The sequence below is a fragment of the Drosophila novamexicana genome, unplaced genomic scaffold (genome assembly GCF_003285875.2).
Source record: "Drosophila novamexicana strain 15010-1031.04,08,12 unplaced genomic scaffold, DnovRS2.1 tig00000387-arrow-pilon, whole genome shotgun sequence".
NCBI classification, from domain to species: domain Eukaryota; kingdom Metazoa; phylum Arthropoda; class Insecta; order Diptera; family Drosophilidae; genus Drosophila; species Drosophila novamexicana.
In genome coordinates, this window is record NW_020824800.1 from 1,553,365 (window position 1) to 1,565,932 (window position 12,568).

Sequence of the window (12,568 nt, forward strand, 5' to 3'; positions counted from 1 at the left end):
TTGTATTCATAAAAATAAGGAACATGGAATTGAAACACATGTTGGGATGTTGATAAATGCTTACTGTCAGCTTCTCGCGGGTGTTTAAAATGCGACATATAAAGGTGACCGCCTGCTACCATTCAGACTGCCGTCCAACAAAACGGCGACAGCTGTGCTTTCTCATGAAGGCGCTAAGGATGTGGGTTACAACAGGATGGACCTAGAAACCGCATTATGTCAAAATCCAAACTGGTGGTCTCTCTCTTCTACGGCGGCTACTCATCTGGCAAGATGTTCTGTTGCGTAGGGATTTGATCCGACTACAGATTCGATTATAGCGATGTTGTCCCATTAAATTGCTAGGTTACTCTTCGACCAATGCATGGAGCAACTAATGCTCGTGTGCTCCGTCTACCTTGGTCATGGAACTGGCCTTTGGCTGTCAATCTTTCGTGTTTTTGGTTTGTGGAAGCAGGTACCGCAATGTCTGCGAGAGAGCCGCTGACTAGTGATTCGGGTCGGTTGAGACTAGACAGCCCGACAAAAAGTCATCAACCCAAGTTGGGGCAGTATCATGTCGAGGAACTTGTTTCGGAGGGGTCGCTCGATCGCTACTTTGCGAAGTCAGGATAAAAGCCATCAATTGGTGCGAGCAGCCGAGCAAGCCAAGCGCCCGAGAATCCTGAAACAATCCTAAAACCTTCAGGTATGTAACTCACATTTTAATATGGATGAGCGGCAGGTATAGTCAGCTTATGCTACAAGACAGGTTAATAGCCTTAGTTCGAAGCAGTTGCCCTCCATAAACAGGATCCACTGGGAAACTTCTTTGCGTATCTCTGCTTTAGTTGTTTTCTGCTTAATCGCTGAACAGTTGGTGGCTAGATCAAATTGGATTACTTCTTTAACGGGAGATATTAGAGTGATTTCCTTATTTTGTAGACATTTTATAAGACCGTGCCTTGCCCACGGAACAAGGAGCCTTCCGTGAGATTTCTGTACAATTGTATTTAATTCTAAATACTACCTAAACTAAATTGACATGTTTAATAGGTTGTAAAGAAATTTCACATATATTTTTTAAATAATTTATTTTGTTTTCGTTTGAAAGCAATAAAAATTAGGCTTAGATGTAAATTTGTTGGTATATCTAAACCTAAAAATACATATGTATATACAGATAAAAGAATGTTTACTTTAAATAGTCTTGTTTCTTTTCTTGTGCATTTTGCTGGTTCAGAATTTTCAAAAAAATATATTACTGATCGTTTTGGAAAAAGCCCAATTATAAAGCCCCATTATATAGATAATATAAAAATGTGACAGCCCTAGTTTAAATTATAAATTGATTTGTGCAGCTTTAATTAATTATAAAATGTATACAGTCCTCTTGAATAATACAAATGTTCCCCAACGAAAAGTCTTGTATACAAAACTGGTATATAAATCACAAATGAATGCGAAAAGTATCAAAATAATAATTATTTTAAATGCCAAGAGGTGGAAAAGTCAGTTTATAGCAGGCGAACAATGCATTTTATGATTATAATCGCAGTTTGCATAAAAGTTATAATAATAAAAAAAAAAACAATACTTGGGTGTAAGTCTGAATTCACTTAATATTACTTATATATATATGTGTCTAAGTTATACATATATTTATATATATATATATATATAATTAAGAAAGTAAGAAAGTCATTATTGATAGCTTAGACTACATAATATTGATACATAAGTATAAAAGCAGTAAGTCGAATGTTTACACATGTTTATGTACATTAATCGAGTTTGTAAATTTATCTATAATCCTGGCGTATTTGCTCGGATACTTTTAAATGTATTTGATTTTTTTTAATAAATTTTTGTTGACATTTAATTTTAGTAAATACATTATGTGTGTATATATCTTGAATATAATTTAAGTATTTAAATGTAGTTGTCATATTAAAAAATAGTTAAAAAGATTACATAATATATGCTTAGACCTATTGGAAATTTTAAATAGATTGTTTAAACAGTAACATTAATAATTAGAAAAAATAGCTTTCATAGGTGTCTAAATTTTATATGCGCGTTATATTGATTGCATCTGTTATTGATTCCCTTCTTAGAAGTTGTTTGGTATCATTTTCTATTTCCATTGGCGATATTGCCGTACTGTGATCATTCAAGTACGGTGTGTCTTCCTCCACAATTTTTTCGAGCAGTATATCGCCGGAATTGTTTAGACCTGTGCAACTTTCTTAAATTAGTTCTTGTGCTAAAAATTAACTAAAATGATTATTGCGAAAATTTACATTACCATTACGCCCTACTATCTGACCGTTAGATATATTTTCTGTAGAGCTACAATGTACGACTGCGACATCCGTTGGAGAGGACGAGCCATTGCGTCCGTTTTTTTGCAAGGCGACAGCCTTTCGCGCATGTCGTGTAGTTAATACACCAGTTTCTACGTCGCGCTCCAGTCGATGTCCTTTAAATGATGTAGATTGTATTAAAATTTGTATGCTTTCATCTAAAGTAGGTGCATATTTTACCTGAACGCGATCGTGTTAGCTGCCGTTGTACATAGTCTTCAAGATCCTCTTCCTCTTTGCGGCTTATAACGCAGTTTAGAATTAACAGAAATAAGCCCAATCCGAGGGAAAAAAGACCCGTGCATGTGACCTCATTCCACCAAGCCGAACTAGAGCCTATCAATATTTTTATATATACTGATTAAGGTTAACATTCTAAGAGTGAGCTTACTAAATACGTTCCAGGACATGGCTTCATCCGGAATAATGCCAGCGCCGCATAAGAAAACTCCAAAAACAATAAATACAATGCCAATGTGCAACATTCCGATACTTGATACCACCTAAATGAAATAACTCAGCGTTCACTTCGTAACGTACGACCATGATGATCTATAAATTGATATTAACCTGGGTATCTAACATTCCCGGCCCGGCTTTGACCGTATGATGGGGATGGTTGTATTTACGTCTCACAGATCCGCTCGGCGAATGAAAAGTTTCCCCGCTCTCCGAGCTCTGAGTGCTATACCGCCGCTCCTTGGCCCTTTTCTGCTCATCGCGGCGTTTTCGTTGCCGCTTAATCGCCATGGCGGAGTGTATACCCACGGAATGCATTCTTTAATTCCTTCATATAAGAAAGCAAAACAATTGAATAATATTAAGTAAACATTTTAGATAAAGATATGCACAAGCTTGCCTGTAACCAGGCTTGAGTATGCTATCTGGTTGACATTGTGCATGAAAGAGTATACTATATTTATTCAGAGATATTTCACAGGTAGATGAATTCACCTTTGACCCCATGATTATATTCTCCTATACCATACGCAAAATTTTCTATGGTTGTCTTGTCCAATTATATAAGTAGATAAAGCCGGCTTTGAGACTATCCAAAACTATTTTATGGTATACACATATTAACAATATTTCACTGTTCAAAATTAAAGTCTTGATATTTGTTATATTCACATACTTTGTATGCCCTTAAAATTTCATGTAAATCGGACAACAAACATAAGCTGTTCAGCATTAAATTTAAGAAAAACAAAGCAACACATGTCTGCAAATCAAATCACCATGGCAACATTTCAACAGGTTTAAATTCAAATTTAATGTTTTTATTTTAGCTGCAAATAAAGTTTACTTTCATATATTCCATTATACACTTATTAACATATGTACATAATATGTATATATCTGTTCAGATGTATACGAATTAGTGCATGAAAACAAATGGATTTGCATGCATATGTTATTGACAATATCGATGCATAAATAGATAAAGACACTGCAATGATTTTTCTGTCAAGCGAATGACTTAAACAACCCCTAAAATTGTGTATATATATACATAAGGGTGACACATATATGTAAATAGTTACACATGCAAACATATGCACTTCGCATCACGCATATACATTCGCATACATATGTATATATGTAAGTTACTTACCTTTCTTTGTACGTATGAAAAATAACAGCTCTCCGGTTTATTCCTTAATTGAACATATTTAGCAGATATCCATGCCACTTAATTCATTTTTAGCACTGTCCTAGTAAAAAATCATTTATATATGTACATATGCAATGGGTACAATCATTTGTAGAGAGTTAATAAATACATATGTACATATGCAAACATAAAAATGTATGCATATATAAGTTTACATGCGTATATGCATAATTTATGCATGTACATATAATATATATGCATGTATGTATCCTTATTGAACAGATATGTATTCATTATAAATAAATATATAATTAACAATATTATGTGCATATATATATCATATATATGCTGCATTCTGCATAATAATACATTTTAAACTATGATTCAGTATCGATTTTTTAGTTTTCCTGTGTTTTTTATTTAAATTATTCGTCTGAATTCTAGTTTTCACATATTTGTTAAGTTTAATCCTTGAATTGTAAAACGGCAGGCAAAAAATTGTTACATACATTTATGCAATATTTAAATTGTATATTTTGTTCCTTGTATTTTCTTTTTATTTACACCAGATAACAAGTCGGCCTGTGGGAAATGCTGCACTTTTCACTACAGTTATAAATAAGTGTCATGGACAGGAACTGAATTCCTTGGGAAAGTAGCTTTGGAGAAAGGGAGCGAAAGCTCTAAAATAGCTTTTACACGCAGGGGTGCTATAAAAGTTTAGGCGACAGAAAGCTTTTTCGTTCAATTGAATGCTTTATAAACAAATCAGTATGAAAATACAAAATATAAGTTAATAAGTCTTAAAGAATTTAAACATAAATAAACTAAAATGGACCTAATTAAAGCTATGCAGGTGTCGGACGCAATCAACAGCGCTGCCAAATGTCAGGATGACTTTCTTAAAGGCTTTCAGCTTCTGCATATAAGTTTTATGGACCTTCGTGTTCACATTTTTGTAATTGACGCCATCAATCAGTTTGGAATTAACATATGATAACCATTGTACATTGGTCTTTGGAGAGTACGATGACCAATTGTTTCTTTAAAAGTAGAATAGGTGAAGTTATTAAACCACACGTTGGCACTGTTCATATCAATTTTCTAATACTCACTTTAGCTCATCTCGCATCATGCGGTAAATGTCATATTGGTAGTCGCCTGTTGCCACAAATAAATCGTCATCTTGGGAGAGATCATTATAGTGGCAGCAATCGGCAACAGTTATTCTAGACAATGTATAGTCAATGATGGTTATTTTAATTCCTTTTGATGCAACCGACAAGTCCCTTCCACACAGTTTAAAATCGATTTGCTTCTTGTCTGTTTTCTCGATTAGTATATTGCCCCAATGTAAATCTCTATGTTCGAACTGAAAGGCTTCTTCTCCCACTGCTAGTGTTAATATTATCTAATGTTGACACATCGAATGAAGAAAAACGAAGTCACGTTTACTACTATTTCAATATTAACTTACCTGCTGCAATGAAAAATACGACTGCTCGGCATTTAAGAAGGTAAATGCTGACATATCTTGGCCCGCAAACTTAAGCTCCAAAATGATGAAAAGCTGGTTGTCAGTAAACATTTTTGGATGGTCATTTTCAGACTCCTTTTCCTCGTCATATTCTTCCCAAAGGCTTAATAAATGCTTAGGATATTTCCCTTTGACTAAGCATACCTACATTTAAATAAATAATTATTTGTGTATATTAACTATATATTATAGATATTTACACTCTTACGTTGTATATATCCACAAATCCTGAAGTCGAGTTCGTTTTATTTGTTCGTAGTTTGCTCAGCTCTTGAGAAATTATAATTTCGGGCAATATTTGCTCAAAGGTCTTTTGAATTTCTTCATTAACCAAGGCAGTACCCTCAATCGGAAGCACTTTCATGACTATGTCAGTTCTTGTGCTATTTTTTTGTGCATACTTAAATACTTCACCGTAAACTCCTTCGCCAATCTTGCAAGGGTCTATCATTTTGCCAGATGCATAAGCTGTACTAAATTTATACGGCTTGGACTGAGCACAGTACTTCAACACTTCTGTTTCGTAGTTGATTTTCTTGTTAGGTTCCGAAATTTCGTTTAAGTGCGCTGATGTTCGTTGGGCTATATGACAGGCCACCAAACCTTCCGATGTAACAGCTCTCGGTATAAATGATGGCTTTGGGCTCAAAACGCCAGGCGGCACCTCGTTTAAGTTTGTTCGTCGCCAGCTGATCAAAGACTTGCGCCATTTTCCCGGCTGAAGGACAAGTGAAGATCGGCTTTGTCTAAAGCCGTTGTTGGGTAACATTAACCTTAAACGTTTATTTTCAACAATCGAGTCACTGGACTTTTCAGGACTTAATGTATTCACTTCAAAGATAACTTGCTTTGCGGTCCTTCGCGTTTGCTTCTTTTCTGCAAGATACAATTAAAATTATTTAAGCGATTTAGAAAAAATTACCATTCCAAATTGAGTTTTGTAATTTTACCGGTGCCTTTCAATTGATGGTTATCTGCATTTTGTAATCCGTCCAATTTCAAGCCAGTAATTGGTGATAATGCGCAATGAAACAAGTTTGAGCTAAGGCGCTTCTCGCTAGGAGTTGAGATGGAGTTGCCCCGTTTCTTTATGTCTAATTTATCAGCCGTATCAATTGCTTGCGGCTTTTGCGAGGAGTACTCAGTGAAGCTCAAAAGGTTTGGATTGGAGTTCTCAACACTAGAATCAATATTAAATGATGCCCGCACATTCTTCTTAATTATATTGCGTTCCCGTAGTTGCCTAAAATTAAAATATATTATTTTAAGTGGCATAACAAATGATGCACTTAACGTTGTACGACATACGGTCTGGGGTCTAACAATCTGTCGAAGGAGTCCTTCCAGGCGTCGTCTGGTAAAGTAGAGTCCATTTTATAATTTGTTAATTATAGAAATCGTCAAATGCTTTTGCATGCTACTATTATAAAATACATTTATATTTGTTTGTTCACAAAACTATACTGTTTCATTCGAAATGGAATCTAAGCGCAAAATGAGGCACGCTAACGCAAAAAAGAGAAACATTGCGGCCTTCTGTTAAGTGATAACAGAGCGATATTATATATCGATATTTAAAATAAACTAAATAATACATGGTGCCAGCGAGCTATCGAACTCTGAAAACACATAGGCAAATAGAAATGAATCACGCCGAAGAGCCTTGCACTCTTTCAGGAATGTAAATTTGCGATTCATTTCAATATTAATTGCTTTTTATATAAAAGCTCGAATTTCAGTCGATTATTGATAGAGAATATGTATTATACAAAAGTCCGATGGAAAAGAGATGTTGCAGATTTGTAAAGATAATCGTGAACCAGAGTTTGACTAAGATATGTTAATAAAAAAAAAGTATTTCATACAAAAACAAAAGGAAGCTGTATATATCCACGTCCCTCCGTCGCTTTCGCAGCGAACTAGTATGCCAACTTTAAAGCTATTGCCATTAAAATTTTCATATTGCCGTTTTTCTGTTGCTGGCAGTACGTATGTATGTCGCATCGAACCACAGCTCTTGATTTGCTATAGGTTCATTGATGGATCAAATAAATGCCAAGTTTTCTTATTATGTCGCTAATTTAGGGGATACGAGCTCGTTTCCTTTAGCAGGAGTAAAAGAATATTAATAATAATAGTTTCATCTCATCCGCCTCTACTCCACAATCATAACGACAACAAATTTTCAACGAGGAAAAACGAATTAAAATAGTAATATATAAGCACACGTTTTTAACAACTAGCCAAATAGTAAAATAGTAATATATGAGCACACGTTTGTATTAACTAGCCAAATAGTAAAATAGAAGTAGTAGCTATTTATGCAAGATATTTGATATATATGTATATATATATACTATATTTATAAAGCTACATGTCAAATTTTGTTTTTTCTAGGCCTTTAAGCCTAAGAGATTTGCAAAAAAAAAGAGTATTTCGATATTGATTCTTATCGATTGCTGGGAAACGGGTCCAGTTATCGATTATCGGAAACATACTCGAACTTCGCGGGCACTAGAAGGACCCACGTTCTTATAGGCTTCGAGATCCTAGCGTTCATACATACGGACAGACAGACGGACTTGGCTAGATTGACTCGGCTTTTGATGCTGATCAAGAATATATATACTTTATGGGGTCGGAGACGCCTTCTTCTGCCTGTTACATACATAAAAAATATTATCAGTTAGAAGTTAAGACTACTTGACGTGATGATGTCATATGAGAAAGGAGAACAAATTAATATTTTTAATGTAGATCCTGCTTTTGGCTAGCATTATTAAGATAAACTAACAAACTAGAAATCAAGAGTCCTCGACAAGTACTGCACATAGATCCAGACTTCCATCTCAAACATTCAAACTGGATTTTCGGAAAAGGATTCGTGATGAACTTTCACAGTAAAAATATGCTTGTTCGAATTATGGACGAATTTTTATTTGCAAAATTTCAAGATCTTTAAAATTAACTACATGCAGACTTTGTGTGGCCAGAGATACTTCCTTTGGCCTGCTACGTTAATTTGCTCAAAAATAATAATAAAACTTTTATGCTTTTAAAATCGGAGGTTTAGATTATAATAGACCACAGATATGAGTTTGTGTGTTTTTTGGGGTTCTCTTTTGATTAATGTGAGTGCACATGTGAGTGCAAGTTTAAGTAATATTTGTTTATCTTTACAAAATTTGCTGCATTGCTCTTTTTTTACATTTGCCATTAAATGCAAAATATAAATTCATTTGATACTTTTCATACTTCAGCATTTGTAATAGCGGCATTTTTCTCTCCGTCGCAGCTGAATTTCTGTTTATACCCTGGACACATTGTAAATGGCCCAAAAGGGTATGATAGGCTTGTTCAAATGTATGGCAAAAGTCAGAAGAAAGTATTTCCAATCTCCATGTTTGTCTGTCTATAAGATTTAGAGCTTGAGGAGGAGGAGGAGGAGGAGGAGAAGGATGAGAGGAGGCGGAGGTGGGGGAGGAGGAAAAGGAACTTTACATTTCTGGATGACTTATAATTTGTATAAATTTGATAAGATTAAATCTTGAGACATGACCTAAAATTAAGAATATTACACTCCTTGAATAGCCCCACCATTTTTTTTTTCCTGTACAAATCAAAATTTTGGTATGGATATCGGGTGGATTCATATGGGACTCAGTATATCCATATAAATATCGTTAAATTGTTTTATTTTGAATCATGTCGAATATTTTGGCTAAAGCTTGAGTTGCTTCCGGTTTTGGCATCAGAAGGTTGAGGATATCTGCAAGTCGGGCATTCCCGACTAGAACACACCTACTTGTTTTTCGTTGTAATTGTCGGCCAAGAGAACGTGGAGTACTTTTTTTTTTACGACGTTGGACTGTTGACAGACAGTCGAATATGAAACTTGAATTTGTTTCGCATAGACCGTTTATTATTTTGCGTTTTACATTTTCAGTTTCAGTACATTATCGAGCTTTCATCGGGCAACATATCAAATCGTGTCAAATGCTTTACGTATATATACATATTAAATGTTTATAAAACATATACGAAGAGTGGATGAAACAAATTTTCAAAATATATAAAAAATGTTATTTAAAAAACAATTGTTTTTTTTTTTAAAACAACTTCGACTCTAAAAAAAAAAGTGCCTCAATGTTACACAAAACATCTGCCAATATAACGAAAATAAGTGCATTTTACAAGCTTAACTGGGCTTTAGTTAATTTGTGTTCAAAGTGTTATGACATGATATTAGAGTATTTCAATTTTCTGCTACCACAAACAACAGGTAACATACATGTCTATATCTATATATATATATATATATATATATATAGTTTTATGAATTAAATTGGGTATAAAGAGAAATTTTAGTCACATGAACATTTTTCAAAAAAAAAAGTCTATTCAAATAAATAAACAGCTTTTATTATGTTAATACTTATATTATGTGCGCATGTTGATGTGTTAAATTTAAATACTTATAAAAAGACAAAACGTTTCGCTATAAGCATTCTTTCCAGCTTTATTTTAAGAACTCGTCTGTGGGCGTTTATTAGCCGAAACTCAACCAAAATATGGTATTCATTTGCAGTTCTTGAGTGTTCTCTCTGCGAGTTGCGACAATAATCACTTTGCCGAAACAAATCTAAAAAGAATTTAATTTAAACAGCGACGTATTAATTAATGGAGAAAAGTGTTGAGAAAAATGTATAACATCTTCATAGTGCACATCTAATTTGTTGTTTACAAAATATATATATATATAATATAATTGAATTGAACAACATGTTGATGCAAGTTGCCATATCAATTATGTTTGAAAAAAGATTTTGTTGGATTTCGCACATGTAAAACGAAATTACGACGGAACGAATCATTTCGTTTCGCTGCAAATAATAATGAAAATAAGCTAAAATATTTGTCTGCATTCAAGATTTTCCTTCCATATGAATAGCTTCAGTGCTTATAGTCCGCTTTTTTTTTCGTACCCTGAACCCATTAAAAATGGGTATAAGCGTATATTGTATTTGTGCAAAATCCAAACGTATGTAACTGGCAGAAGGAAGCATCTCCGACCCCATAAAGTATATATATTCTTGATCAGCATCAATAGCCGAGTCGATCTAGCCATGTCCGTCTGTCTGTCCGTCCGTCCGTCCGCACGCAAGGATCTCAGAACCTATAAGAGCTAGAGACTTTTAGATGTAGATGCTCCTAGTTCCCGCGCAGATCGAGTTTGTTTCCGATAATCGATAACTTGTTCCGTTTCCAAGCAATCGATAAAAATCGATATCGATATCCTGTTTTTTGGGCAATTTTGGTAAATAATAAGAGCTAGAGTCACCAAACTTGACATATAGCTTCTAAAATAGAATATACATATGCATTTGATGTTGGAAGAAGAGGGTTCAGGGTATCCCCTAGTCGGGAGCTCCCGGCTAGCACCTCTTACTTGTTTTTTTTATTTTTTTGTGGGATTTTCAGTGCAAATTTATGGCACACACATGCGTGCATATACATCTATGGCTAATTTGAAGAAGTTTATTTCTCTCTCAATATTGTGAAAAATTGTACTGTCAAGGGGAATACTTGAGTTACTTAAGTTTAATTCTCAAAATCTCTATTGATCAATTTTGTGAAAATTGAGTAATATTGTTGTTTATTAAGTTCAGTTTTAAGATATCTAGCTCAACATTTAGACAGAAAGGCAGACCTGGCTAAATGGACTTAGTTCGTCGTTCTGATCGGGGTCGGAGATGTTTCTTCTACTTTTTTTTTTTACCCATTTTCAATGGGTTCAGCTTGTAATAAAGTGCGCTAAACTTTTCTACGTTCCATTCGTCACAACAATAAACGGATATGACAAAGCTAAGGAAATTTAAAGGCGTTGCAAATGTCACGCGAAATACTCTGTTCGCTGTGTAATAACTACTTAAAATTGATAGAGATTTAACTAATGGGCAACTACCTTCAAAACTGACCTTTGACCCGAAGTTAACTTGCCCCTTTTTCAAAGGAATCAACAAAGTATTCAAGCCTCAGAAAGGGATTGCGCTAACCTTAGGATCCCTCGATAGCTTTTGGAATATGGGCAAAGGGTTTGATTCTTCAGTTCGGATCAGGGCTCCTATGGAAATAGGTTGATTAACTTTTCCTCCCTTAGTCCGTCTGTCTTTCGTTAGTTCTTATGCAAAAAGCATCGATCTCAGAACCTATAAAAACGAGAGACTTGAAATGTTGGTTGTAGGTCTATCAATTGCCGCGCAGTACGAATTTGTTTCAAGCCCTCGATAAATGTCTTCTTTTCAGTTAGAAAGTCTAATACAATCAGTTTTAAATGTTGTATTTTCTATGAATATACGAACATTGCGTGGCACAACAAGATTTAGTGCAGAAAGTTTGAAAGAAAAAGAAAAGTTCTTAAAGGCAAAGTGTGATCATTTTGTCAAACCACGTTGCGGCAAAGAGTTTAATGCCAGCAGCTTAAATTAATTTTTATTATATTTTATTTTTAATAATACTAGGTATATCCCCTTGCTCATTAATAAGAAAAAAAACATGCGTTGATTTGGCTAAATCTTGAGCAAGCGAGCTTTAAGCTGGATTTGCTTCTGGTTTTGGTAGGACAAAGTTTGAGGTATATTCCCTGCGGGCACTTCTGACTGAAGCATTGTTACTTGTTTCTTTATTATTATTATTATTATTATTATTATCATAATCATATTAATATTATTATCATATCATAATCATAAAGACTTATGTACTAAGGGTTACGTCTGTTATGTTACCAAGAATATCAGGGAAGAAACGCAAACACATGCAAATATTTGATTTGTCGCCAGATCTTACTTGTTTTTGTTATTCTATTACTAAAAAACGATTAATAAGATATTTTCTTTCACAGTGTGACAATTGCTTAACTGACAAACTGCCTCAACATGCATTTCAAGCAAAAACATTTGCTTCTCATCCAAGGAGTTATTATATTCACGATGTGTCTACCTTGCGATAGCGAAGCACACAGTAAATGTATTGAAACAAATAGTAAGTAAAAGTAAATTTACAGATATAAAC

General features: G+C 34.3%; 3 protein-coding genes across 7 annotated transcripts in view; 1 reads left to right on the top strand and 2 right to left on the bottom strand.

Annotated features, from left to right (window-relative positions):
- Positions 1-1,896: 1,896 nt before the first annotated feature.
- LOC115760162 lies at positions 1,897-4,715 on the bottom strand. 3 transcript variants are annotated; one of them, XM_030701377.1, is made up of 7 exons: positions 4,470-4,712; positions 3,961-4,055; positions 2,916-3,132; positions 2,737-2,848; positions 2,526-2,681; positions 2,288-2,461; positions 1,897-2,215 (listed from the first exon to the last, which is right to left on the bottom strand). In XM_030701377.1, exons 3-7 carry the CDS (start codon positions 3,120-3,122, stop codon positions 2,049-2,051), a joined length of 816 nt encoding a protein of 271 aa, XP_030557237.1. In that variant the 5' UTR covers positions 3,123-3,132; positions 3,961-4,055; positions 4,470-4,712; the 3' UTR covers positions 1,897-2,048. The 3 variants fall into 3 exon arrangements, with proteins under 3 accessions (XP_030557237.1, XP_030557236.1, XP_030557238.1); XM_030701376.1 differs by having other exon boundaries at positions 3,961-4,060; XM_030701378.1 differs by having other exon boundaries at positions 2,135-2,215; positions 2,283-2,461; positions 3,961-4,060; positions 4,470-4,715.
- A 26-nt stretch (positions 4,716-4,741) lies between these two features.
- LOC115760161 (putative serine/threonine-protein kinase haspin homolog) lies at positions 4,742-6,972 on the bottom strand. 2 transcript variants are annotated; one of them, XM_030701373.1, is made up of 6 exons: positions 6,806-6,969; positions 6,448-6,740; positions 5,706-6,373; positions 5,438-5,641; positions 5,076-5,371; positions 4,742-5,003 (listed from the first exon to the last, which is right to left on the bottom strand). In XM_030701373.1, the coding sequence occupies exons 1-6, from the start codon at positions 6,868-6,870 to the stop codon at positions 4,799-4,801; spliced, it is 1,731 nt and encodes a 576-aa protein (XP_030557233.1). In that variant the 5' UTR covers positions 6,871-6,969; the 3' UTR covers positions 4,742-4,798. The 2 variants fall into 2 exon arrangements, with proteins under 2 accessions (XP_030557233.1, XP_030557234.1); XM_030701374.1 differs by lacking the exons at positions 4,742-5,003; positions 5,076-5,371 and having other exon boundaries at positions 5,567-5,641; positions 5,698-6,373; positions 6,806-6,972.
- Positions 6,973-9,608: 2,636 nt separating this feature from the next.
- The window catches only part of LOC115760285, a 57,082-nt gene continuing 54,122 nt past the window's right edge, over positions 9,609-12,568 (top strand). For both annotated transcript variants that reach the window (XM_030701557.1, XM_030701556.1), the window contains exons 1-2: positions 9,609-9,779; positions 12,399-12,538. In XM_030701557.1, the coding sequence (XP_030557417.1) occupies positions 12,433-12,538 (106 nt within the window). In that variant the 5' untranslated portion in view covers positions 9,609-9,779; positions 12,399-12,432. The remainder of the gene's footprint in view (positions 9,780-12,398; positions 12,539-12,568) is intronic.